The following is a 27233-nucleotide window of genomic DNA, read 5'->3' as shown; positions in this document are numbered from 1 at the left end:
GTGCCTCGTTCCGCGCCCGTCTTCGGTGGACTTGGGAGTCTGGGTCTCACGCCGCCGGGGGTCAAAACCTTCCTTCTTACAATGGGAGAAGTGGCGCCGAAGGGTTGCTCTCCCACGACGTGAGAAAGGGACCCCCAAGTAGCCACCGATGGGCAGGTAAATCACCAGCAGACCATCCGAGCTTGAACGGCACCAGTTTATGTTACCTGGGAGACCCCAGTTACCACAAACCAGACAGACAAGGATGATTGAAGGAAGCAATAGTCACCATTTATTGAACCAAAACCAGCGCTGGTGGCTCTTTCCTGTGCCTCGTGGCCTACCAGGAAAGACGCCCCGAATCCCCCGGTTTTTGGGGTTTTAAACCTTGGCATTGTTACACATCTGGGCGTTAACATTTGGCCCAAGAACCAATTAGTTCATTTCATTAACACATGTGTTTGCCTCAGGGCTGGACTTTGCTCTGAATTCCGGTTTTACAGAAAAGAGATAAGCAAGTTAAGAGAAGATTCTTTCACATTCTAAGAAGCAGGGCAGTTTGGAATAAGCCGATCATTCGATGCCTATGCTAATGAAGTTTGCAACACCCGTACCCTCTTCCCCCACCCTGTCTGTCCTTGGCAGATAAGTAACTCAGCAAGGAATTTTCCATTCCACACTTGCAAACTCTATTAACCATTTCTTGACCAGTGCAAACCTGAGTTCTGTCTCACTCTTTTTGCAAAGACACTTTCCCATTCCATGAGAACAAAGTAATTACAAAGCAGCTTTCAGAAAAGGCATTTCCCCCTCATTCCACATTTTTGTGCTTATCTCTTCTTATGAGAAGGTCACAGGACTTGAGTTGAGATCATCGCCAGACGCATTCCTGAGCTGTCCAGGAACATTCCCAGAAGGCAATTTTACTTTGCTTAACCACCAAAGGGCAAGTGTGGGTTCACATATCATCCAGTTTTAAGTTGAAGTCCCTTGTGAGCTATTGGGGTCACTCCACACAGATTCAGGTTTTTCATTGCTCATTGGAGCTTAGCCCGACTTATGTCCAGGGTAAAAACAATCCACTTTTTGTGTTGGTTTCTTAGGCAAATTCAAAATATCCATAATTCGCAGTACTACACCCCTCTTAAGTTTTCCACACCAGGCTTTTAGCCCACATCCTCCGGAATGGAGGGGGTGCATTCACCTTTTGGCCAGATTTACCCCCAAGTCTCAGAGAGCTATCAGGGAGCCCTTCACACACAATTAGGGTTTTGCAATTAGGGGAATGCAGCCCAATTTATATTGGGGTAAAAAAATCACTTTTTGCGTCCTTTTTTGGGGCAGCTTCAAACGTGGAGTAAAGCCTGCTGTCTGGGGAAGCTGGGATTTCTACAAACAGCAGGCTTGACTGAGAGTTTACTAGGAGGCTTTACTGCAAAATTGAAGTTGTCCCAAAGAACCAGCGCAAAATCGTAGATTTTTTTTTACCCCAGATATAAACCGGGCTACACTGCACAGTGAAAAACCCGAATTGTGTGTGAACTGCTCCTTGATAACTTGCAGGGACTTCAGGGTAAATCTAGCTGATGCACCCCCTCCATTCTAGAGATGCGAGTTAAAAGCCCCGTGTGAGAAACTTATGGTGATACTTTTTGGGATGCTGATGTGTAGAACTTGCTGCTCTAGTTTCTATTTTGTATATGTGGTACTTTTGTAAATGTGGTACTTTTTTTTTAAATTGTGCCTTGTGACCTGTGCTAAGATAGTCCATGGTAGATTGTGTTTGTCTTAAATTTGTATTCTCGTTCTTTAAGAGTTGATAATATATTCCTGTACCTGCTTATCTTTTTCTTCATATTCAAATTCTTCCACAGATAGCCCCTGGCGAAGGAGTCTCCCGGCACGCGTGGGGCAAAAGATTCCGAGCAGAGAGACGCTTTAGGAAAGGACTTGGGTCCTTTGGGGTTCTCTTCTGCGCGCTACAATCAAGCACTTGGGTTCTGCCGCTCCAGCCAAGGCAAGCGTCTCTTCCCACTCCGCAATCCCGATGCTCCCCCACCTGCGCTGCAGAATCGCGGGCCATGGAGTCAAGCCCCAGGGCTGTTAGCCAGCGGCCAAACGCCTTTACGCGCGGGCGCTGGCTGGCGTGGGACCGCTGAGCTGCAAGGGGGGCTGTGTGACTCCTGCGGAACGGACGGACTCATGGCTGGGTCGGTCTCGCTCGCTGTCGCCGAGGAGCTGCTGGATGAGCGGCAGCGTCGTACCCGGTATCCTGGGTTCGAAACGAGGCGGGACAGCTGCACCCCCTGGCCCCTCCCTGCCTCCACCTAGAAATTGTCCCCTTCATCAGGTGACCCTGGCCGGATTTGTCAACGGCCCCTTTCCCAATCGCCGGAGAGGGGGAAGTTAGAGCGCTGCCTGCAGCGAGGAAGGGAGGCGAGCGCGGCGGAGACCAAGGGCGCGGCTGCTGGTCACCGCAGGGTCCCGAACAGGCCAGTCAAGCCGCTCTCCTTGCCACTGCCGCCTCTCTGCTTGCTGCTGCCCGCCCGGGCCCAGTGGGGCTGGCCGACCCTGGTCGCCGCCACAGGATTTGCCTTTCTTCCCGAGCTCTGAGCTGGTTCTGGCTTCCTTCTTCCCTGCAGATGGGCCCTTCTCTACTGTTGCTGCTGCTGCTGGCGGTGGCTGCTGCCGGGGTGGGAGCAGCCCCTAAGATGCACGAGATCCGCTACCTGCCTGGGCTGGACAAGCAGCCGTCTTTCAAGCAGTACTCGGGCTACTTGGACGTCGATGGGGACAAGCATCTGCACTACTGGTAGGCGGGCGCCCCCCACCTTCACCCATAGTGCTGGGAGAGAGGTTGCCTCTCTTGGGGCCCCTAGCGGGCAGCCCAAGGCTCTCTGGAAAGCTGCTGCTGCTGGCAGAGTCAAGTCAAGGAGAGACAGGCTTTATATATGTATTTAAATATTGGAGAATGGCGGTCAGTAAACAAGCAGAAAGTGGGTACTATATCGGGCAGCAGAGATATAGGAAGATGCTGAAAGGCATCATCTCATACTGTGCGGGAGGAGGCAACGGCAAACCCCTCCTGTATTCTACCAAAGAAAACCACAGGGCTCTGTGGGCGCCAGGAGTCGAAATTTTAGCTTTAAATACTGGTTCAGTTCAGTGGGGTTCTTTGCCTGTTGCTTTTGGTTAAAGCTGGATGATATATCTATAGGCATGAAAGGAGGTGGGTGGTTTTTTAATTTATTTATACAGGTGAAACTCGGAAAATTAGAATATCGTGCAAAAGTCCATTAATTTCAGTAATGCAAATTAAAAGGTGAAACTGATATATGAGACAGACGCATTACATGCAAAGCGAGATAAGTCAAGCCTTAATTTGTTATAATTGTGATGATCATGGCGTACAGCTCATGAAAACCCCAAATCTACAATCTCAGAAAATTAGAATATTACATGGAACCAAGAAGACAAGGATTGAAGAATAGAACAATATCGGACCTCTGAAAAGTATAAGCATGCATATGTATTCAGTACTTATTTTGGGCCCCTTTTGCAGCAATTACTGCCTCAATGCGGCGTGGCATGGATGCTATCAGCCTGTCGCACTGATGAGGTATTATGGAAGACCAGGATGCTTCAATAGCGGCCTTCAGCAATTCTGCGTTGTTTGGTCTCATGTCTCTCATCCTTCTCTTGGCAATGCCCCATAGATTCTCTATGGGGTCAGGTCAGGTGAGTTTGCTGGCCAATCAAGCACAGTACACTGTATACTTTTCAGAGGTCCGATATTGTTCTATTCTTCAATCCTTGTCTTCTTGGTTCCATGTAATATTCTAATTTTCTGAGATTGTGGATTTGGGGTTTTCATGAGCTGTACGATCATCACAATTATAACAAATTAAGGCTTGACTTATATCGCTTTGCATGTAATGCGTCTGTCTCATATATCAGCTTCACCTTTTAATTTGCATTACTGAAATTAATGGACTTTTGCACGATATTCTAATTTTCTGAGTTTCACCTGTATGTATTTAAATATTGGAAAACGACTGTCAGTAAACAGTAAATGGTTCCCTCCCCCAGTTCATTAGTGTAATCTTTGTCCTGACATGCAAGCATAGCAGAGCCATAGAGCCAGCATGGCATAGTAGTTAGAGTGTTGGACTAGGACCGGGAAGACCCAAGTTCGAATCCCTATTCAGCCATAAAACTCATTGTTTCTGACTCTGGGCCAGTTATGAGCCAGCTGTGGTGTAGTGGTTAGAGTGCTGGACTAGGACCGGGGAGACCGGAGTTCAAATCCCCATTCAGCCATGATACTAGCTGGGTGACTCTAGGCCAGTCACTTCTCTCTCAGCCTAACCTACTTCACAGGGTTGTTGTGAGGAGAAACTCAAGTATGTAGTACACCGCTCTGGGGTCCTTAGAGGAAGAGTGGGATATAAATGTAAATAATAATAATAATAATAATAATGTATCTCTCAGCTTAACCTACCTCACAGGGTTGTTGTGAGGATAAACAGAACCATGTACCATGTATTTTTACATTTATATCTCACTTGGAAAAGTGGGATATAAATGTAAAAATAAAGAGAGAGAGAGAGATTGTACGCCGTACAGAATATACAGTGACATGGCTGATGCTCTGAAGCGGGGTCAACCTTGGCTCTTCAGCCATTGCCACATAATGTCTCTCCGCACTCTTGTGATTCCCTCCCCCCTCCAAAGGCTTTTAGGCTGGCTATAGATCTGCTTGGGCTGTCCTTGGAGGGGCTGCTCGCCCTGGCGGGGGTGGGTGGGGTGGGGGAGCAAGTGGCTGCAGCTCCTCCATGGGGTTGAGGAGATCCACTGTCCCTGCCTTGGATGGGATGGGACGCTCACCCTCCCTCTCTCTGGCTCCCTGCAGGTTTGTGGAGGCTCAGAACAGCCCTGCCGACAAGCCCCTGGTGCTGTGGCTGAACGGGGGGCCCGGCTGCAGCTCCATGATGGGCCTTCTGATGGAGCATGGCCCCTTCACGGTGAGGAGGAGTGCCCCACCACACACAGTCCCACTGGGCCGGCCCCTCTGGAGCTGGCAGAGCCTGGGCCTCGTGTGGGTGTGCGAGGGAGAGTCGGTAGTGGGTCCCAGGGTGTGTGGGCTCCTCTGGCCTAGAGCGCTGTCGGAATCCCGGTGAGAGCTCCTTGTTGCACAAGCTCTGATGTGGGGGGAGCAGTTTTGGGTGGGGTGGGGGTCATCCAGCAGATGCCAGTGCAGCTGGAGGAGCTCCCCTGGAGGCTTTACAGACAGGGCTTCTACCCAGGGGTGTATCTATAAGTAGGAGAAGAGAGCTGGTCTGGTGGTAGCAGGTATGACTTGGCCCCTTAGCTAAGCAGCATCTGCCCTGGTTGCATGTGAAAGGGAGACTAGAAGGGTGAGCACTGTAAGATATTCCCCTCAGGGGATGGAGCCGCTTTGGGAAGAGCAGAAGGTTCCAAGTTCCCTCCCAGGCAGCATCTCCAAGATAGGGCTGAGAGAGATTCCTGCCTGCAACCTGGGAGAAGCCGCTGCCGGTCTGTGAAGACAATACTGAGATAGATAGACCAATGGTCTGGCTCAGTATGTGGCAGCTTCCTATGTTCCTATGTTCATATAACTGAGCGAAAGGGTTCAAAGAACCCAGGCCCCCAGCTCCACCACTCCATAACTTTCTTCATTATCTCCCTCACTCTGGGGGGCTGCCAGAAAGAGGAGTGAACACAGGCCCCCTCTCCCGTATCTACACCTCTGCTTCTACCCCAAATCTCCTTCAGAAGAGAGAGTATGCATTAACACACCAGCCAAACGTACCTCGAAGTCCCTTCGAGATCCTTCGGCCCACTCCACACACAAATCGGGCTTTGTCTTGCAAATTCTAGCTTATCTCAAGGTATTTCCCGGTTATTTAAATGCTGGTTTTAAGCTACTTTTCCTGAAAACGCCAGAGAAAATAGGGAGAGGCACTGAGGCACTGTCATAGAATCATTAGCAGAAAGAGGGATACTCTCTTTAGAAATGCAGGTATAGCTTTTTTGAAAGCTCTCTCTCCCCACCGCAACCCCCCCCCAACATTGGCTAGAAGGAAAACATGGAGGCATGCCATGTGAACTTGCAAAAACAAGAACTGCCCAGAGCCATTTTTGGAAGGGCGATATATCAATCGAGTAAGTAAGTAAGTAAGTAAATAAATAAATAAATAAAAACCAAGAGCAGAGGGGAGGGGCTGCTTCCCTCAATGCCGTGAGTGTAATTCAAAGTGGCTTCGCTCAACACTTACCCCGCAGCATAAAGCCCTGTGCGAATAACTCCCCCGCGTTTGTGAGGTGACACCCCACACGGCTGTGGCAGCGGCTTGCTAGGTGCTCCTGGCCTCTCTCGATAGGTGGAGCGTCTGATCCCAAAGTGATCACAGCCTGTTGACTTCCAGACTGCGCAGGTGCTTTCCAGACTGCATGGGAGGAGGTCAGTGGGTGGGGTAAAATCCGACAGCTAGGCCTAATGTATTGAAGCCAGGTAGAGTTAGCTGCTTTGGATAGATAGATAGATAAACTTTATTGCGGTCTTTGACCAGTACAGAAGCATGAAGAAAAAACTCAGTGTGATACACATACAGTATAACAACAGCATAGCTTTACGAATATACAGTAGCATGATAAATTATTCCACTACAGGGGTCATTAGTTGTTGTCGTATATTCACTGCTATTAAACAAAATTTAGCCACATTATGGGTAACGTGGGCTTGATGATCTGATAAAAGAAATAAAACATGTGCTTCATCTCCTCTGCCTGGTAGATCCTTAATCACAGGTAAAATTAATGATTCACATGAATCCCTGTAAAAGTTACAATATAATAAAACATGACCCACATCCTCTATGGCCTGAGTACTACAGGGGCAGTAGCGTTCAGAGTCCTACCATATCTGCCATATAGCACTGCTGAGGGCAACACATCAAAGCGGGCCAACACAAATGCTCTGCAATATTTGGAAACGATTAGAGCTTGACAGTAAACAGCTGGCTTGGTGCTAAAGGCATGTCTCCATAATTTAAGTCATTTGGGGGTCTTGCTTAACTCCTGTTGCCATCCCATGTCCAATATTCTTTGTTTAACTGCCTTTTTTTGCTTGCTCATGGCCCATGGATTGCAGCACTTCAGGGGGAAAGCCACAAGTGATGAGCTTTTCTTTAACAGTTGACTTCCACTGCGTCTGAAAACTGTCTTCAAGCATCAGTGGGGCCAGGCCCATTGGTGAGAATACCACCTTCAACCAGTAGTTAATGGCAATAGTCCACACTCGGGTTTCCACTCGCATGACTCCCAATTCCAGTCTTAATGCTGTATTGGAGACACATTTTGGGGCTTGCATAACTGATCTTAGAAACTTAGATTGTATTGTCTCTATCCAGGTAAGGTTGGAGTAAGGGCCCAATTGAGCACCATATAGCAGCTGTGCAGCTACTTTTGCCTCAAATAGTTTCAAAGCCGCTGGAACATATCGCCCTCCCTTGGTATAATAGTAAGACATGATGGCGGAGACACTCCTTTGCACTACTTGTGAAACATAGTCTAGGTGAACATCTCTTTGGCCTGAAGAGTGAAAAGCTATTCCTAGATAGTTAAAACAATGGACCTGGGCAATTTTGTTACCATTGATGTACCAGCCATTGTCTTTAACCCTCCTGGCAAAGGTCATTATTTTCTTCTTTTGGTAGTTTATCAACAGCTTTTCCTCCTCTTCTTAGCCCTATCACAGACTGTGAAAGAATAACCATGTCATCAGCATATAGAAGAAGTGAGACATGCCTATGTGCTAGTTTAGGCGGGTGGAACTCTTTTTTATCAAGGCATTGAACTACTGAGTTGATATAGTAGTTAAATAGTAACAGGGCAAGCAGGCACCCTTGTTTAACTCCTCGCCTTGTAGGGACTGAGTCAGTCAGTCAGTCCTTTATTGCGGTCATAGACCAGTGCATAGTTAAAACATACATACTTACATACAAAAAAAGAAACTCAGCATAATAAAACGGACAGATTATAACACAATAGTGACAAGTTAAAATTAAGGCAGTTGTGGTGAACTCCAAATAGGTCTGACTGAAAACCTTATTGAGCAGAGCACCCTCCATTGCAATCATGAAACAGGAATCACAGGGGAAGGAAAGAAAAGAACAGAACATTATTGAAAACCTGAGCGGATGGTGCAAATGATATGACAATACCTTGCCATTTTGATGATTAGGTTGTCATCAGAACTGGACAATAAGTACTTCAAATAGAAGTCATCCAAGTGCCCGGGAAAACGTTGCAACAAAGGGGACACTAATCTTAAGCGGGTGTCCCTATAAAAGTTACAATAAAGTATGGCATGCGCAATTGTCTCCACTTGACCAGACCCGCAAGGGCAAAGTCAAGCAGAAAAAGGGGTACCTTTAAATCTTCCCTCCATGACAGCAGATGGATGCGCATTAAGACAGGCGAGCGTCAGAGTACGTCTAAATTTGGGGATGGTGACTAGACTTAGATAGCTAGCTGGTTTAGTGTTTGGAGTTTACACCACTTCCTCCCTCGCTTAGGGGGGAGAGAGAGAGAAAGGAAGAGGAAGCAACCTGGGTTTCCACACAGGGCACTTCCCTGAGAGAGAAGAGATGGGGGAGGTGAATGACAGCTTTCCCCTCATCTCCTTCCCCCCCCCCACATGAATTTGTGCAAGGGCAGCCAACTCTTGCAAAAAAAAAAAGGATTCACACACACCCACCCACACACACACACACACACACCTCTAAAAGCAAGCCACACTTCTACAGCTGCAATCCTAAGAACTAAGTGATTTCGTTCAAATCCCGTTGAACTAAATCATTTACTTTTGACGAATCCCAGCAAGCTGTTCTCAAAACTCAGAAAACCAGCTCCTATTGACACACATGTTAAGCCTGAAACTTTGAGATGAGATCCGAAACAGCTGCAGCTGTGCTAATGGGGCCCTGCTGTTCCCCTCGCAAGACGGTGCCAAAACCCAGATCATGCCAATGAATGGACACAGCAAGCCTATACTTAGTGAAGCAATTTCAAGGTGCCACCTGGAAAGTCCCCTAGCAAATAGCTCCAGTTGGAAACTGACTGTACATAGGAACATAGGAAGCTGCCATATACTGAGTCAGACCATTGGTCCATCAGGCTCAGTATTGTCTACACCAGGGATTCTCAACGTTGGGTCCCAGATGTTTTGGGACTTCAACTCCCATAATCCCCAGTCCCAGTGGCCTTTGGTTGGGGATTATGGGAGTTGAAGTCCAAAACCTTCTGGAGACCCAGCGTTGAGAATCCCTGTTCTACACAGTCTAGCAGCGACTTCTCCAAGGTTGCCAGCAGGAGTCTCTCTCAGTCATATCTTGGAGATGCCAGGGAGAGAATTTGGAAGCCTTCTGCTCTTCCCAGAGCGCCTCCATCCCCTGATGGGAATATCTTACAGTGCTCACACATCAAGTCTCCCATTCATATGCAACCAGGGCGGACCCTGCTTAGATAATAATAATAATAATAATAATAATAATAATAATAATAATAATAAATTTGATTTCTAATTCGATTTCTTAATTCGAGAAGAAAGAAAAACAAGTGAAAATAATCGACATAGCAATACCAGGGGATAGCAGAATAGAAGAAAAAGAAATAGAAAAAATCACCAAATACAAAGATCTACAAATTGAAATTGAAAGGCTGTGGCAGAAGAAGACCAAAATCATCCCAGTGGTAATTGGCGCCCTGGGTGCAATTCCAAAAGACCTTGAAGAGCACCTCAACACCATCGGGGCCACAGAAATCACCATCAGCCAATTACAAAAAGCAGCTTTACTGGGAACAGCCTATATTCTGCGACGATATCTATAACAGTTGACAATAAAATTCTGGCATCCCAGGTCCTTGGGAAGGACTCGATGTCTGGATAAAACAAACCAGTCAATAACACCTGTCTGACTGTGTAAACAAGAAATAATAATAATTCGATTTCTATACCGCCCTTCCAAAAATGGCTCAGGGCGGTTTATATAGAGAAATAACAAACAAATAAGATGGATCCCTGTCCCCAAAGGGCTCACATTCTAAAAAGAAACATAGGACATACACCAGCAACAGTCACTGGAAGTACTGTGCTGGGGGTGGACAGGGCCAGTTACTCTCCCCCTGCTAAATAAAGAGAATCACCACAGTAAAAGGTACCTCTTTGCTGAGTTAGCAAAGGGGACATGTCATGCTTGCTACCAAAAGACCAACTTTCCTCTCACTGTAGTGACCTCATCAGGTGGTAACAGATAGTAGAAATCAGCCTGGGTGCCCATTCATACAAATTCATAGGGCAGGGCTGGCTGTGCAAAGACCCCTTCAGCCCCTGTTCTCATCAGGCTCATCTGGCCAAGCAGAGCTAATCTCTCACCTGGGAGAAGTTCCCTCCTCTTGTGCCTTGACTCTCCTACCCTGATTCCCGGTAACAACAACTCCTTTTACAATTTTTAGATTCAACCTGATGGAACCACCCTGAAATACAACAATTATGCCTGGAATAAGGTGGGCCCTCCCTCTCTCCCCCACCAGCATAGCATAGTGGTTAGAGTGTTGGACTAAGACCGGGAAGACCCGAGTTCAAATCCCCATTCAACCATGAAACTCACTGGGTGACTCCAGGCCAGTCATGTCTCTCACAGCCTAACCTACCTCACAGGGTTGTTGTGAAGATAAAAATAACCATGTACAACGCTCTGAGCTCCTTGGAGGAAGAGTGGGGTATGAATGTAAATAATAAATAATAAAAGAAATGAAAAGAAATAAAGCACAATTGCTGGCTGGAAACCAGAACTCGGAGCCCGGCACTGAAAGGCAGTGGCATCAAATAGTGGCGCCTCAAGACCGCTGAAAGGGCTGAGCCCTCAGTGCTCACTGCTCAGGGAGCAGGGAGGTGCTGCTAGCCCATGGAGTGACTTGGTCTTTTCTCTGCAGCTTGCCCACATCCTGTATCTGGACTCCCCTATTGGAGTTGGCTACTCCACTTCAGACAGCAAGGACTACCGGACAAATGACACAGAGGTGTGTGGAGTGCTGTCAGGGGTGTATCTAGGGTAGGGCAGGCAGGGCACATGCCCTGGGTGCCACTTGAAGGGGGGCGCCATTTTTAAAATTAATTTTTAACAAAAAATGGCTGCCAAAAACAAAATGGCCACCGCACATGCTCAAATGCCCTCTGTGAGGCCCTAGGCCATGCCAGGCCCTCTGTGAGGCCCTAGGCCATGCCAGGCCATGCCAGAGGCCATTTGAGCATGCATGGTGGCCATTTTGTTTTCAACGGCCAGTTTTTAAAAAAAGAATTATTGTAAAAAATGACCACCGCACATGCTCAAATGGTCCCCGTGAGGCCCTAGAGGCCAGCGGGGGGAGGGGGTATCTCCCCCTCATGGCCTTTAGGAAGCCCCCCAAAGGGGCTACAGGTAATTTATATATATATATATATATATATATATATATATATATATATATATATGTCACTGTACACATATTCAGATATGTGACTTGTATGTGACCTTCAGACTTGTATTTTTCAGTTGATATTATGGTAAAGTTATCTGAAAGATGGGTTTCAGATGTTTGGACATGGGGCACAATTTCAGTGCTTGCTCTAGGTGCTCTTTTCCCTAGATACGCCTCTGAGTGCTATTGAGGCCCCCATAAGAACATAAGAACAGCTCTGCTGGATCAGGCCCAAGAAGGCCCATCTAGTCCAGCATCCTGTTTTGCACAGTGGCCCCCCAGATGCCGCTGGAAGCCACGTGCAGGAGTTGAGGGCATGGCCTCTCTCCTGCTGTTACTCCCCTGCAACTGGTACTCAGAGGCATCCTGTCTTTGAGGGTGGTGGTAGTGGTTGGTTTCTAGAGGTCCTGCTCCCTCCACCTCCCGCCCAGCTGGCTAGCCACACCTTCCTTTCTCTCTCTCCTTCCAGGTGGCCCGTGTGAACTACCTGGCCTTGAAGGAGTTCTTGCGCCTCTTCCCGGAGTACAGCAGCAGGGACCTCTACCTCACCGGGGAGAGTTATGCAGGGATCTACATTCCTACACTGGCCCAGTGGGTGATGAAGGACTCCAGCCTTAACTTGAAGGTGTGGGGGGGGCAGGGAGGGGCTTTTCTCTAAGATGAGGGCAGGGGAAGCGTCTGCTTTGTCACCTGGCCAGGGTGGTGGTCTGTCTTGCGGGCGGGGGCTGCCTGGGTGGGACAGTGAGGCCATGGTGCAAACAGGTTGCTGCTGATCGTTATGATGCCATGTAGGCATCTCCAAAGTAGTATGGTCGCAATGACCCCTGAGACCCAACAGGGCCTGAAATTGGGGGTTTCCCATCTGTTGGCTTCTTCCAGCTGAAGGCAGGAGCAGTCTTCAGAGCAGGAAGTGCAAGTGGGCTGTGGAGAGCATAGGAACATAGGAAGCTGCCGTATACTGAGTCAGACCATGGGTCCTCCTTTGTGCCTCCTTTGGGACCCCCTTGGCTCCTTAGGACAAACTTGCCTTGTGGCTGGTGCTCAGGAACCACGGGTTCCAATCCCCACTCAGCCCTGAAACTCACAGGGTGACCTTGGGCCAGTTGGACTACCCTTGGACTACATTCTCCATCACTCTCCTTTCCTTGCCTCTGCTGAAGAGGATGGGATCCAGTGTTCACTGTAACACTGGGATTCCCAGATATGGTTGACTACAACTCCCATTATCCCTAGCCAAAGGCCATTGCAGCTGGGGATCCTGGGAGTTGTAGTCAACAACATTAGGGAATCCCTGTTAGAGGGAACACTGACAGGATCCCCACCTGTTGACCCTCTTTTCCTGGCCGGGGTGGGAGAGGCACTGTGCAGAGGGAGCTGCTTTATACAGAGTCGGACCTAACAAGCAGAAGGTTCCCGGTTTGAATCCCCGCTGGAAGTATATCGGGCAGCAGTGATATAGGAAGATGCTGAAAGGCATCATCCCATACTGTGCGGGAGGAGGCAATGGTAAACCCCTCCTGTATTCTACCAAAGAAAACCACAGGGCTCTGTGGGCGCCAGGAGTCGAAATCGACTTGACGGCACACTTTGCCTTTTACCATTGGCCCATCTAGCCACTGGCAGCGGCTCTCCAAGCAAGGTTTCAAGCAGGAGTCTCTCCCAGCCTCCTTGGAGATGCCGCCAGGGAGTGAGCCTGGTCTCTTCTGCGTGCAAAGCCCATGTTCTGCCTCTGACCTAAGACCCATTTGTGTGAGGCGGGGCCTGCCTTGCTGAGCTGGCTGTACTACTGGGCAGCTCAACTTCAGCCCTCCTGCAGATGCTGGCCTACAACTCCCATAATCCCTGGCTATTGGCCACTGTGGCTGGGGATTATGGGAGTTGCAGTCCAAAAACAGCGGGGGGGGTGGCCTAGGTTGAGCAGGCCTGCCGTACTGTGTCTGTCTTCCAGGGGGTCGCCGTGGGGAATGGGCTCTCCAGCTATGAGAACAACGACAACTCCCTGGTTTACTTTGCATACTACCACGGTCTCCTGGGGAGCAGGTGAGAGAGGCGTCTCCAGTGTCTGCTTTTGGGAGGGGCAGTGCTGGTCCCATACCTGAAAAGGGAGCAAATGTGCTACCTTTATGAATGGACGGGTGCGGAGGGGAGGCCCCCTCTTTGAAAAGGCGAAGCAGGGCTGCCTGATCTTCTCTTTGCAGGCTCTGGAGGGACTTGCAGACCTACTGCTGCTCGGATGGGAAGTGTAACTTTTTTAGCTACGAGAACACGAAATGCACTCTTGCTGTGAGTGGGGGACGGGCGCTGCTGGGCACCCCCTTTTCCGTGCGTGCTCCCCTCTCCAGACCAGCCTCGCGGATGGGCTTGAATGAGCTGGAGACCCTGCCTGGGGGGTGGCCTGAGCTCAGTCATAAAAGGGAAGCCACATCTGCCCCACCACCCTTGAGACTGCCCCAGGCCCTGGACTAAGCTGGCTGGCTGGCTCCCAGCACCTTGTCTGTGGCTCCTTGCAGGTGGAGGATGTGAACCACATTGTGGATGAGTCGGGTCTGAACATCTACAACCTCTATGCCCCTTGCGATGGTGGAATGCCCGGAGCTTATAGGTATGACAGCTGCTCACTACTATGAATATTTATATACTGCTCTTCAACCAAAGTTCTCAACACTGTTTACATAGAAAAATAAATAATACATAAAGATAGACACCTGTCCCTAAAGGGCTCACAACTTTAAAAGACCCATAAGGTAGATACTACCTGCAACAGCCACTGGAGGGATACTGTGCTGGGGTTGGATAGGGCCAGTTGCTCTCCCCCTGCTAAATATCAGAGAATCGCCACTTTAAAAAGGTGTCCCTTTGCTCAGTTAGCAGGGGCCCACAACTGTCTCCAGATCTCCTCTGTGAGCTATGTTCTCATCAGAATGGATTTCTCTGCTAAATAAGGGGTGGACTCAAATTCTTCCCCATGGGTATCAGTGAAATTTTCTAGATTTGAGCTGCTGGGTGGTGGCTGGCAGCTTGGCGGGGGGTCCCAGTTAGGATTGCCATATTTAAGCTTCCCAAATCTGGGTGGCCTAATCTGCATATTATGTAAGTTAGGTGGCAACTAATTTGCATATTATTTATTTATTTATTTGACAGGTTTGTATACTTCCCTCTCCTTCTCTGCCCTCCCATGTGATTGGATCCAGAGTAAAATCCGGGCAATCTGGGCAGTGCATTTGAAATCTGTGTAAATCTGAGTGGAATTTAGCAACTGGGAGGAGGAGCCAAAATCCAGGGGCTCCCCTAAATTCTGGAGGACATGGCAACTCTAGACCCAGCCAGTGGTGAAAAGGGATTGCATCTAAAGCATCACTGTTGGGGTCTGTGTGGGGAGGAGCAACATGTGTCAAGCGGGGTTCAACTGAGGACTTTGCTTTGGCTCCTAGGTACCAAAATGGGGTGCTGGTTACCTATGACCAAGGCAACAATTTCATCAGGCAGCCGCGTCTCAATTCTTGGAGGAAGCAGGTGAGGATCACCGCCCCACAACTTCCTGGGCAATAGTGTTGTTCCCATGATGTAATCCAATTCAAATGCCCTAGTGGACCGGAACCATCCTCAGCTTGGCGTGCAGGGGCCGAGGTCAATTTTTAGCACATTATTACATTCAAATTAACAATATTATTAGTTACTTGTGGATCTATTCCCCCTGTCAATGGACTCATAGTTTTAACCAAGGATGGTGGCCAGAAAATCGGTCCTGTCGCTGCTCAATCAGTGGGACCCCTGGAGTGCACGCCAGCCCCAAACAAATGCCAAGTCCTCTCCTCTCCCTAGATTGTCGTTGCTTTCAGGCTGCAATTTTAGGCATGCTCACACGGGCGTGAGCCTTACTGGGTACACCATGGAACATATTTCTAAGACAACATGCATAGAATGGCACTGTAAGGCAGTTTCCAGCTCCTATGTTGCTGCAGGATACCTGGGGGCCAGTACAATAGTCCCTGCTGGCCTGGTGTAATCCCTTCTTTTCTGCGAGACGAGGAGATGGAGCAAGGGCAGAGCTGCTTTTAGCAAGGGCAGAACTGCTACCATTTTTTGATGTCCTGAGAGCAGCCCCTTCTCTTTCCCCATCACAGTTGCTCAGAGTTGCCTCTTAAAGCTGCCCTGCTGTAGGCTTACAGGGAGCTTCAGAAGTCCCCAACCTAGCCCTTCTCTGTGGGCAAGAGGAGGGCTCTTTGAGGTGAACCTGGGCAGTTGGGATAAAGCATTGGATTGCTAACCATCTGCAGAGGGGCACCTAGGTAATTTTGGAGCCTGGACCTAAAGGCCTTTGGAGCTGCCCCCCACCCTGCAAATTAAGCACCATCACACTCCGCCGGGGGACCACATCACCCGAGACAGACTAAAGAGGATTTGGGGGGCCCCAGGGGCTGTGGAGGCCCTCTCCCATAACACTAGAACCAGGAGTCATCCCATGAAACTGATTGCCAGGAAATCTAGGACCAACAAATGGAAGTACTTTTTCACACAACGCATAATCCACTTGTGGAATTCTCTGCCACAAGATGTGGTGACAGCCAGCAACCTGGATGGCTTTAAGAGGGGTTTGGATAACTTCATGGAGGAGAGGTCTATCATCGGCTACTAGTCGGAGGGCTATAGGCCACCTCCAGCCTCAAAGGCAGGATGCCTCTGAGTACCAGTTGCAGGGGAGTCACTGCAGGAGAGAGAGGTCATGCCCGCAACTCCTGCCCATGGCTTCCAGCGGCATCTGGTGGGCCACTGTGCAAAACGGGATGCTGGACTAGATGGGCCTTGGGCCTGATCCAGCAGATCTTTAGTCTGTCTTGGGTAGTGTGGTTTGTGCCCTCAAGGACCTCCTTGTTAAAAAAAATGATGTTTAACTTGTAGTGGGGTGGGGAGGGGCCTCCAAAGAGCTTTAGGTCCAGGCTCCAAAATTACCTAGATGCACCTCTGCATATTGTCAGTCTGTCTAAACCAAAAACCACACAGAAGCTCAAGTTCTGCAGCCCCTGCAATCCCTTAAGAGCATGGTCTTGTGGTAGCAAGCATGACTTGTCCCCTTAGCTAAGCAGGGTCCACCCTGGTTGCCTATGAATGGGAGACTAGAAGTGTGAGCACTGCAAATTCTTCCCCTCAGGGGATGGAGCCACTCTAGGAAGAGCAGAAGGTTTCCCGTTCCCTCCCTAGCAGCATCTCCAAGATAGGACAAGATTTTTTTTTTATTGAACCAACAAACTACCAAAGCATAATTATATACAAAGTGGTTGTTTGTACATCATATGTCTACAAAGATTTACACACAAGGATTTGGAAACCCACAGGGTTATAAAGTATATGCCAGCAGTACTGTAACTAGGGGATGGGCTGAGAGAGATTCCTGCCTGCAACCTTGGAGAAGCTGCTGCCAGTCTGTGAAGACAATACTGAGCTAGATAGACCAATGGTCTGACTCAGTATATGGCAGCTTCCTATGTTCCATTAAGAGACCGGTAAAACACTCACAGCATCTCTGTGTCCCCAGAAGCTGCTCAGGCTGCTGGCTGCCGAGAACAGAGTGTGGCTGGAGATCCCCTGCTTCAACACCACGGCACCCACCACCTTCCTGAATGACAGACGGGTGCGCCAGGCCCTGCACATTGCTGAGGATGCTCCGGAGTGGCGGGTGTGCAGGTAAGAGGGCCAGGCTGGAGGGACGGGGCTTTAGATTGGGCTCTTCTTACCCCCCAGCTGACACTGCTTGCCCCCCACTCTCTGCAGCTCTGCCGTGAACCGTGAATACAAGCGCATCTACTCGACGATGAGAGATCAGTACCTGAAGCTGCTCAGCACCCAGGTGGGTCTGGTTCTCCTCATCACCCAGCATCCTTCTGGGGACCCGACTGGGATCCCAGAATCCTGCCAGAACGCCTGCCTTCTCCCCCACTGAGGGAGACTCGGCTGGGCTCTTCCTTGGTGCCCTACTAACTCTGTCCAGTTTTCCTACAGAAATACCGCATCTTGGTGTACAACGGGGACGTAGATATGGCCTGCAACTTCCTGGGGGACGAGTGGTTTGTGGACTCCTTGCACCGGCAGGTGGGCTCAGCTTCGGAGGTCTGCTGGGATCTGGCAGGGCTGGGGGCGTTCGGGGTCTCCCTGGGCCTGCCCTTTGCCACACGTGGGCCTTCCAAGTCCTGTAGTCTCAATGAAGATGGCAAACCTTTTACCTGTACTGCTCTTAAGGATGCCCCTAGCGCGGGTCTTCTGACAAAGCCATGCAAAAGAGCCAGACATTCTTGATGCCTTTTCACTACCGTACCCAAACAAAACTCTATCTTCGCTAAAAACAACAAATGACATAAGAAATATTCATTTCAATAACAATTGTTCCAAAAGTAGACATCTGAAAATTGGGATTATCCATTGACTCCTCTCTCTCCCTGGTTTACAAAACATTTAAAACAATATAAAACAGTTACACAATAAAAAAATATTACTTTGGAATATAAAAATACAAACCTAATTAAAAATTTAAAAAACATATACATGTAAGCATAACGCCGCTGTTCTTGTACTTTGAGCAGCTGGTCTCAAACTTCATGTTAGTAGACCTCTACAAGGATTGCGAAAGACTTTTAGTATGTGGGGGCCTTTGAAGTTTAGCTCTGTATTACTATATTACTTATATTACTAAGTTTTACTCTATATTACTAATGTTACATGGGAGTTGGTTACATTTGGAACAATTGTATTTTTAAAATGGTTTTAATAGTATGTTATACTTTCTGGTAATTTTTATTATTATTGAGGAGTTAAATGAATATATCTTGTTCTATTTTTTTTTTTTTTTTTTAGTGTAGGTAGGGTACAGCTTTGACTTGGCAAACCCCTCAAATTTTTGTTTCTTTTTTTTTGCTGTTCCATTATCTCCAGGTAGGGCACTGACTCACTGCCTTTGCTGCTCAAAGTGAATGGCAACAAGCCGCCCTGATCTCCCTCCAGGCGAGAGCCGGCACCTGTGCCACCCCCTGCCTTGCCGGTCCAGACACTGGCATCTTCCCCTTTGCCAATGGCAACTGCTCACCTGCATGCCGCCATCTCCACTTCTCACTGTTTGCAGAGCATGCAAGGTAGTGTGGAGCTGGCCTCTCCCTCTGCTAAGCACCATCCACTCTCTTCCTCTCTCTCGGGCTGCCTCTTCCCTCCAGCCACAGACCTCCATCCAAGTTGGTTGCTGGAAGGGGCCACCCAAGGAGGAGAGAGAGGCTGCTGGCTTGGCGGCAATGGAGAGGCCAGCTGCTGCTGCTGGAGGCATGCTCCACATGGCCTTGTGGGCCGTGCCAGCCATGGCAGCGGCATACATGTACCCTAGCAGCTAAAGCCAGCAGCAAGCAAGAAGGCAGGGGATGGGGTCAGCAGGGGGGAAAGAAGGCATGGAGGTGACTGAGGACAGGGTGCCTGAGGTCATTGCCTCCCCTGGCCTCATGGGGGAGCCGCCCCTGTTTAGGCTTAGCGTCCTGCTGCTGCTCCTACGGAAACCTTGGTCAGGTTCCAGTTGTGGGCCACTCACAGGCCTCTAGAGACAGTTCACTCCTTGGCAAGGGACTGGATCCTCTTGATGATGGGTTAGCTCTTGTCCTGACTGCGGGCAAACCAGGGAGGCCCCTGTTCGTTGCTCTTGAGCCTGTCTTCCCAGAAAACTGTGGCATCTGGAGGTGACTTCTGTAGTTGTGGGGGGAGGAACGTTTTCTGTATTCACTCCAAAACGGCTGGCTCTGCGAGGCTAAAATGTCACTAGAGGTCCAGGTTACCCACCCTGTGTGCACTTTCTCCTTTCCTTTCCCAGATTCACTTTTCCTTAAATTGAGCGCAGAAATTTAACGTTGGCACAGTGAACTCCATTTTGTCCTGTTGGCAACAGCTGGGTGGGGGCCCTCTGGAAGCTCAGGTAAGGCACATGCTCCATCTAAAAGAAGCGCTGTCTGTCTCTGCCGGCAGGTGAAAGGGCCCCAACGACCCTGGACTTACATTGAGGAGAATGGAGAGAAACAGATTGGAGGCTTTGTGAAGGAGTTCACCAATATTGCCTTTCTCACTGTCAAGGTAATGGCGGGGGAGCAGGAGAGCAGCAGGGTCCAGTGGGGGCAGAAGTGCCTTAAGTCAGGAGTCCTCAGCCTTGCAGTCACAGATGATGCTGGACTGCAACTCCCATTCTCCCCTGCCACAATGGCCATAGGTTGAGACTCCTTGAGGTATACTGCTTCTAAAGATGGAGGTTCCACTTACTTGTCAATATAAAGAGGTGAGGCTCGATGGATTTGGGTGGGGGGACAAAAAGCTAAAACTAAGCTTTACCCTGCTGCTTCCTTTTCTTTGCAAGTTGGTTTCCCAGAGATGCAACTCAGACTCGTTCTCCATGCTCCCCACCCTCGTTATGAGAGAGGGCAGCCCTGAATACCTCTTATGATACAGTGAGGGAAATAAGTATTTGATCCCCTGCTGATTTTGTCCGTTTGCCCTCTGACACAGAAATGACCAGGCTATAATTGGAATGGTAGGTTTATTGTAGCTGTGAGAGACAGAATAACAACAAACAAACCCTCAAAAGCCCAGTGCCCAAAAGTCAGCGATGGATTTGCATTGTAGTGAGGGAAATAAGTATTCGATCCCCTATCAACCAGCAAGATTTTAGGCTCCCAGGTGTCTTTTCACTATATGCAGGTAACGAGCTGAGATGAGGAACACCCTCTGTAAGGGAGTGCTCCTAATCCCAGCTTGTTACAGTACCTGTATAAAAGACACCTGTCCATAGAAGCAAGCAATCACTCAGCTTCCAAACTCACCACCATGCCCAAGACCAAAGAGCTGTCAAAGGATGTCAGGGACAAGGCTGTAGACCTGCACAAGGCTGGACTGGGCTACAAGACTATCGCCAAGCAGCTTGGTGAGAAGGTGACTACAGTTGGCACGATAACTCGCAAATGGAAGAAACACAAAATAACTGTCAATCTCCCTCGGTCTGGGGCTCCATGCAAGATCTCACCTCGTGGAGTTGCAATGATCATGAGAACGGTGACAAAGCAGCCCAGAACTACATGGGGGGAACTTGTCAATGATCTCAGGGCAGCTGGAACCATAGTCACCAAGAAAACAATTGGTAACACACTACGCCGTGAAGGACTGAAATCTTTCAGTGCCCGCAAGGTCCCCCTGCTCAAGGCAGCACATGTACAGGCCCGTCTGCAGTTTGCCAATGCACATCTGAATGATCCAGAGGAGAACTGGGCGAAAGTGTTGTGGTCAGATGAGACCAAAATCGAGCTCTTTGGCATCAACTCAACTCGCCGTGTGTGGAGGAGGAGGGATGCTGCCTATGAGCCCAAGAACACCATCCCCACCGTCAAACATGGAGGTGGACACATTATGCTTTGGGGGTGTTTTTCTGCTAAGGGGACAGGACACCTTCACCGCATCGAAGGGACGATGGACGGGACCATGTACCGTCAGATCTTGGGTGAGCACCTCCTTCCCTCAGCCAGGGCATTGAGAATGGGTCGTGGATGGGTATTCCAGCATGACAATGACCCAAAACACACAGCCAAGGCAACAAAGGAGTGGCTCAAGAAGAAGCACATGAAGGTCCTGGAGTGGCCCAGCCAGTCTCCAGACCTTAATCCCATAGAAAATCTGTAGAGGGAGCTGAAGGTTCGGGTTGCCAAACATCAGCCTCGAAACCTTTCTGACTTGGAGAGGATCTGCAAAGAGGAGTGGGACAACATCCCTCCTGGGTTGTGTGCAAACCTGGTGGCCAACTACAAGAAACTTCTGACCTCTGTGATTGCCAACAAGGGTTTTGCCACCAAGTACTAAGACATCTTTTGTGAAGGGATCGAATACTTATTTCCCTCACTACAATGCAAATCCATCGCTGACTTTTGGGCACTGGGCTTTTGAGGGTTTGTTTGTTGTTATTCTGTCTCTCACAGCTACAATAAACCTACCATTCCAATTATAGCCTGGTCATTTCTGTGTCAGAGGGCAAACGGACAAAATCAGCAGGGGATCAAATACTTATTTCCCTCACTGTACATATCCGGGAATAAAGGGGGGTTCAGTCCAGAGTGCCAGCTCTTGCCAGGAATCAACCACTCCCTTCCTCTGTGGTGACTTGGGCTCTGGCTCCAGAAACAAGGTGACTGGACATGGTAGAAGCTGAAGGTGGTGTAAAGACCTGGGGTGTCTCGACTCTGACGTCCTTAGAACTTTTCCCAAATGGCAATTGAATGCAGCTTCTCTACACCTAGGCTGGGGATGGGGGGTGGTTCATACAAGGGGATCATTTACAACGGTGTCAGGACAGCGACAGAAGGTGCCATGCATTGTTCCACTTTTGAGTGGAGAGGTGAGCTGGTCTTGTGGTAGCAAGTATGACTTGTCCCCTTAGCTAAGCAGGGTCCACCCTGGTTGCATATGAATGGGAGACCAGAAGTGTGAGCACTGGAAGATATTCCCCTTACCTAGGGGATGGAGCCACTCTGGGAAGAGCAGAAGCTTCCAAGCTCCCTCCCTGGCTTCTCCAAGATAGGGCTGAGAAAGATTCATGTCTGCAACCTTGGAGAAGCCACTGCCAGTCTGTGAAGACAATTCTGGGCTAGATGGACCAATGGTCTGACTCAGTATATGGCAGGTTTCTATGTTCCCGCTGTTTATTCAGTTATTGTGCATTAAAGGTAAAGTGTGCTGTCAAGTCGATTTCAACTCCTGGCGCCCACAGAGCCCTGTGGTTTTCTTTGGTAGAAAGCAGGAGGGGTTTACTATTGCCTTCTCCGGTACAGTATGAGCTGATGCCTTTCAGCATCTTCCTATATCGCTGCTGCCAATATAGTACCAGCGGGGATTCTAATCGGCAACCTTCTGCTTGTTAGCCAAGTATTTCCCCGCTGCGCCACTCTATGTGTCCTAAAAAAGTAGCACTTTAATGCAGTGCTCCAAACAGCTTAAATTTTGGCACTTCCTGCCACAGTAAAGCCACCTACCTGGGAAAGCTCCAGTGCCTTTGATATCATGGATGTGCACGAGCATGCATTTAGTATTTGTTTTTTAAAGCCATCTTATCAACAGCTCTTTGTGAAGATGGATAAACAGAACCTCCATTTTCAGAGGCAGCATACATCAGCTGCTAAGGTCGCGGAAGCAGGAGCTGGCTATCTCCTGAGGTAGCCCCCCAAGCCACCCTGGCTGAGGGCCAGCAGGCTGGGCTGGAGATGCCTTTTTAGCTTGTTGTTGGAGGCCTGATCTTCCACCTACTGAACATACGAACAGCCCTGCTGGATCAGAGCCAAGGCTTATCTCGTCCAGCATCCCTGTTTCTCGCAGTGTCCCACCAGATGCCTCTGGGAAGCCCACAGGCAAGAGGTGAGGGTGTGCCCTCTCTCCTGCTGTTGCTCCCTTGCAACTGGGATGTGGACGCATCTTGCTCCCGAAGTGGTTCCAGGAGTGGCCCTTCGAAGAGAGCATCTTCTTCTTCTGCACGATCGCCATCGCCCACTGCGTTCGTCAGGAGAGGCCCGTCTGTGGCTACCTTCAAGTCGTTTGGTGGCCACTCAGGGACTGGCCTTCTCAGTTGTCGTTCCAAGACTTTGGAATGCGCGTCCCACTGACATAAGACTCTCCCCATCTCTAGCGGTTTTTCAAAGATCCTTGAAGACTCATTTTTTTTAACCAGGCCTTTTAGCTTTTGTAATTTTTTAAAAAATTGTAAATTGTTTTAGGCAGCTTTGGGGAGTTTTAATTGATTTTAATGTTGTATTTATTTGTATTGTTTTATTATTGTGAACCGCCCCAAGACTTTGGTTTGGGGCAGTATAAAAATCTAATAAATAAATAAAGCAAGCAAGCAAGCAAGCAGGCAGGCTGCTGCAGGTGCAAATGGCCCGTGTCTGTTGGCCAGGAAGGTGCTTGGCCTTCTGCCCACCTTGACCCTCTGTGTGTTCTTGACCCTCTGTGTGTTCTTCCTGCAGGGATCAGGCCACATGGTGCCCATGGACAAGCCAGACGCAGCCTTCGCCATGTTTGAGCGCTTCATTACGCAGAAGCCCTTCTAGGGCTGGGTCCATCAGGCGGCCTCCTTCTACCATGGGCGCTGCCTCCTTCCTGCTACGCTGTGACTGCACAGATGGGGGTCCTGCAGCACTCCATCTCCACTGCCACGGCTGCTGCCACCACTAGGAGGGATCAGATGCCATGGCTCTTTTTCCACTCCCCTCCCTCCAGCCATCTTGGCTTCCATACTGCCCTGATTATTGGGGCATCACCAAGAGGTCCCTGTATTACTTGCTTGTATTACTTGTAGCACTCTTGGGCAGGGAGGGGCAGCCTCTCTTCTGCTAGGCCCAGAGGGGACCAGTTCTCAGCCTTAGTTCTCAGTCGTGATGAAGGAATCTGCCTCGTCGGTGAAATGGAAGCCTACCCTGGCCTGGGCTTGGACCTTCAGCCTTGGGACTGTGGTCTCTCTGGCTCAGTCCAGGGCGTGCTACTAAACCATTTCCCTAAAGCAGCTGGTGTCCAGTCTCTCCTTTGCCCCTGAACTGCTCCCCCTTGGCTGTGCTGCTTCTCTTGCATTATCAGCCTGGGGTCTAGGAAGGGTGGCTACGAGCCTTTGAGCCTGGATTTCCCTCTTTGTTTCCTCCCCCTCTCTCCCCTGTGGCTTCTGATATTCTCAGGTCTCCCACTTCCCCAACATGTCACTATTTGAAATCTTAAACCAAAGGTTTGTGAGTCTGTGAGATAGAGAGAGAGAGAGAGAGAGAGAGTTTGGATTTGAGATGAAAAAACCATCCTTGCTGAGGCAGAGTGGGATACTTGTCCTCTCTCGTGTGTCTTAACAGCAGTCCCCTGCTCCCACGCTCCTCCCAAAAGAAAGGAAATTGGAAGCACATGGGGTTTTCATGGGGTTGGGGGAATGGACACCTGTTCCCCCAGGCCCTGTGCAGACCATCATGGTGGAACTATGTGGCCTGGCCTGCCAGTGTGTTAGCTCCCACCTGAGTGGAATACATAACAATCTCCATCAAGACTTTCCTCTGGGGAAGGAACAAGGAAGACTAGCATTGGCACCTGGTTCATTCAGTTATGGGGCCAGTGGGCAGCCCTGGTGTCCAGCTCCTAGGTTCAGTGGGGAGGGGGAGAAGGTTGGGAGGGATGGTGGTAATGGCAAGCCTCTGTTTAAAGAAATGGTGCAGGGCCAAAGCCAATGTAGGAGGAGCAAAAGAAGAAAAGTTGAGGAGGGAGCTTAAAATGCAAAGTAATCCCTCCCCCACCCCCTCAGATTTCTTGTGATGGCAAAGTCACCAGTAGAAGTGATGGCAAAGAGGAGGGAAGTTTGAAAATAATGCATGTACTGATCAGAGTTGCCATCCCCCCTGGAATTTCGGGTTTCATCCAGTTTTTAAGCATCTCACCCACATGGCTTAGCTCACCCAGATTACCCTGATTTCAGCTTTCATTAAAAAAAAAAGTGGGGCAGTGGGGGAGTTAAGCCCTAGCCCTTGTAGAAGTGGAGTCATGGAGCAAAATGTTCAGTCACTATTCTGCTCAAAAATTATTTTCAAGCCAATATGCAAATCAAGCACCAGGATTTGGAAAGCCAGAATATGGCAACCCTGGACTCAGTCCTACTCTTGGACCCTAAGCAATAGCCCTGCTCAAGACATGCCAGATATAACAAGGATGTCCTGGTGATGAATGGTCTCAAAAACTGGAAGGGTGTGTTGGATCGCTTTAGACCAAAGAAAAATAATGCATACATGCTTTAAAAACAATAAGTTTCCCCCCATATTATGTAAAAAGCATATAATGAAGAGAATGTAACAAATTAGAATGTAATAAATTAGAATGTAATCAATCAATTTATTAGAATGTAATAAATTAGAGAATGAAATAAATTACTAATAATTAGTAATAAAGCATATAATGAAGAGAATGTAATAAATTATGTAATAATTTAGTATAAATTTTATAATCAAAGATACTCTCAATCTGAGATAGAACAAAAATTCAACCAAAGATGACAATTTGAAATCACATTGATAAAACTAAATGTATTGCAATAAACATATACTGAAATCCATTGTGTGGAAAGTAATATGATCTATTTCAAACAAGTCCACAAATCCACAATGGTGACCTGGTGACCTCCATTTTGCTCTTAGTCTTTGTCAAGTGGGGAATAGTTTTAGAAAAGTTCCACAGACTTGACCGCACTAGTCCAAATGCTCCAGTATCCAATAAGGTGTACAGACACCTCTGTTAGTTTTGCCCCTGCCACTGCAAGCTAAGTATCATCTGCCTACTCATGCACTCTGTGACACGCGCAGTATTTAACACAGGGGTTCTTGGAGCCCAAATAGCAACTGAACTCTCAAGAATATAGGGATGTAGAGCAAGCATATTTATGCTGATATGCATTAGCAGAAGCATTTCTGCTCGCCTACTCCGCAAATGGATAAACAGCATGCAGAGTCAGTTTACCTGTTGTTTTCTGGGGCTGGTTTTCTCTCTCACTGGTACTCTGGGCGTGTGTGTGTGTGGCGGAGGTGGGGCGGGGGGGACCAGGAGCTCTGGAGCCTCTAGCAGGAGAGTCAGTGGCATCCTGCATCCCAGACTCTGGACTGCTGGAAACCCCACCCTTATTAATAATTATTGTTGTTGTTTGTTTACACAGTCAGACAGGTGTTATTGACTGTTTGTTTTATCCAGACATCAAGTCCTTCCCAAGGACCTGGGATGGCTGGATTTTATTATCAATGTTGTTGCTGTTATTATTATAGATATTGTCGCAGAATATAGGCTGTTCCCAGTAAAGCTGCTTTTTGTAATCGGCTGATGGTGACTTATTAATATTATTAATTATTATTATATTATAGATTAAATAAATAAATAATATTTGTTTGTTTAATAGTATATACAGCCTGATTCCAAAGGCTTTAGGCGGTCCACAAAAATATACACAAGAAGACCAAAATAAAACACCCTCTTAAAACCAGCTATTTAAAAATCTAAAACATTCAGAGAGTTGGGTTGCTCCTGCTGCCTCCTGGTTGCTCACCCTGCTCTCCTCTCTCGCGGGTCACGCGGACTGCTGGCGGAAGCCTTTCTGATGTGGCGCTGTCACGTGTGCCCTAGTCCTCACACAGCGCCGATGCTGGTATGGCCCGGCAGAAGTGGCTGTTGGCTCGGTAGCCGGCCTCACCACACCTGGAGCAGATTGGGCGGGCTGTGTGATGCTCACACAGCTGTGTGGCCGCCCTCACACAGTTGTGGCTTGCGCTTGGCCACCTGGCACAGCCGAGGCTGCTAAGCACAGCAGGGCATACAGAGACGGAAGTAGTGCATTTTCAAGAGTGATGCCTTACAATAATTGGGAGGCTCTCTGAGAAGTTCTTCAGATGCCTACCCACCACATTCACTCTTGCAGCTTTTGAAGCATGCCTATTTTGCAAGGCTTCCCTTGAATTTTTTTTTTTTAAACTCTGGTTTTATCTAGCTAGCAGCTATATCTTCTTGTTGTTAGCTTTCAGTTTTTGTAAGCTGCCTTGTGGGAACCTGGTCCTGAAAGGTGGTGTAGAAATATGTTTGGGGTTTTTAAGGGAAAGCACCCTTAGATTCTGCCGAAACAATCTGGAAATTTGCTAAAAACCATACCACCACCACCCCGTATT

At 48.7% G+C, this 27233-nt stretch overlaps 1 protein-coding gene across 5 annotated transcripts; it reads left to right on the top strand.

The window, feature by feature from the left end:
* Positions 1-911: 911 nt before the first annotated feature.
* Positions 912-26475, top strand: LOC128342306 (lysosomal protective protein-like). Of its 5 annotated transcripts, none has more exons than XM_053289482.1 (16): positions 912-1047; positions 1854-1996; positions 2622-2791; positions 4892-5003; positions 10519-10569; positions 10999-11085; positions 11993-12148; positions 13472-13563; positions 13722-13806; positions 14034-14125; positions 14955-15036; positions 17057-17205; positions 17293-17368; positions 17521-17610; positions 19513-19617; positions 23535-26475. In XM_053289482.1, the coding sequence occupies exons 3-16, from the start codon at positions 2622-2624 to the stop codon at positions 23616-23618; spliced, it is 1431 nt and encodes a 476-aa protein (XP_053145457.1). In that variant the 5' UTR covers positions 912-1047; positions 1854-1996; the 3' UTR covers positions 23619-26475. The 5 variants fall into 5 exon arrangements, with proteins under 5 accessions (XP_053145457.1, XP_053145458.1, XP_053145459.1 ...); XM_053289483.1 differs by lacking the exon at positions 912-1047 and adding an exon at positions 1181-1607; XM_053289484.1 differs by lacking the exon at positions 912-1047 and adding an exon at positions 1632-1751.
* The last annotated feature ends 758 nt before the right edge of the window (positions 26476-27233 follow it).

The sequence above is a fragment of the Hemicordylus capensis genome, chromosome 2 (genome assembly GCF_027244095.1).
Source record: "Hemicordylus capensis ecotype Gifberg chromosome 2, rHemCap1.1.pri, whole genome shotgun sequence".
In the NCBI taxonomy this organism is placed as follows: domain Eukaryota; kingdom Metazoa; phylum Chordata; class Lepidosauria; order Squamata; family Cordylidae; genus Hemicordylus; species Hemicordylus capensis.
The sequence above is the reverse complement of the archived record's forward strand: the minus strand, read 5'-3'. Positions and strand labels throughout refer to the sequence as shown.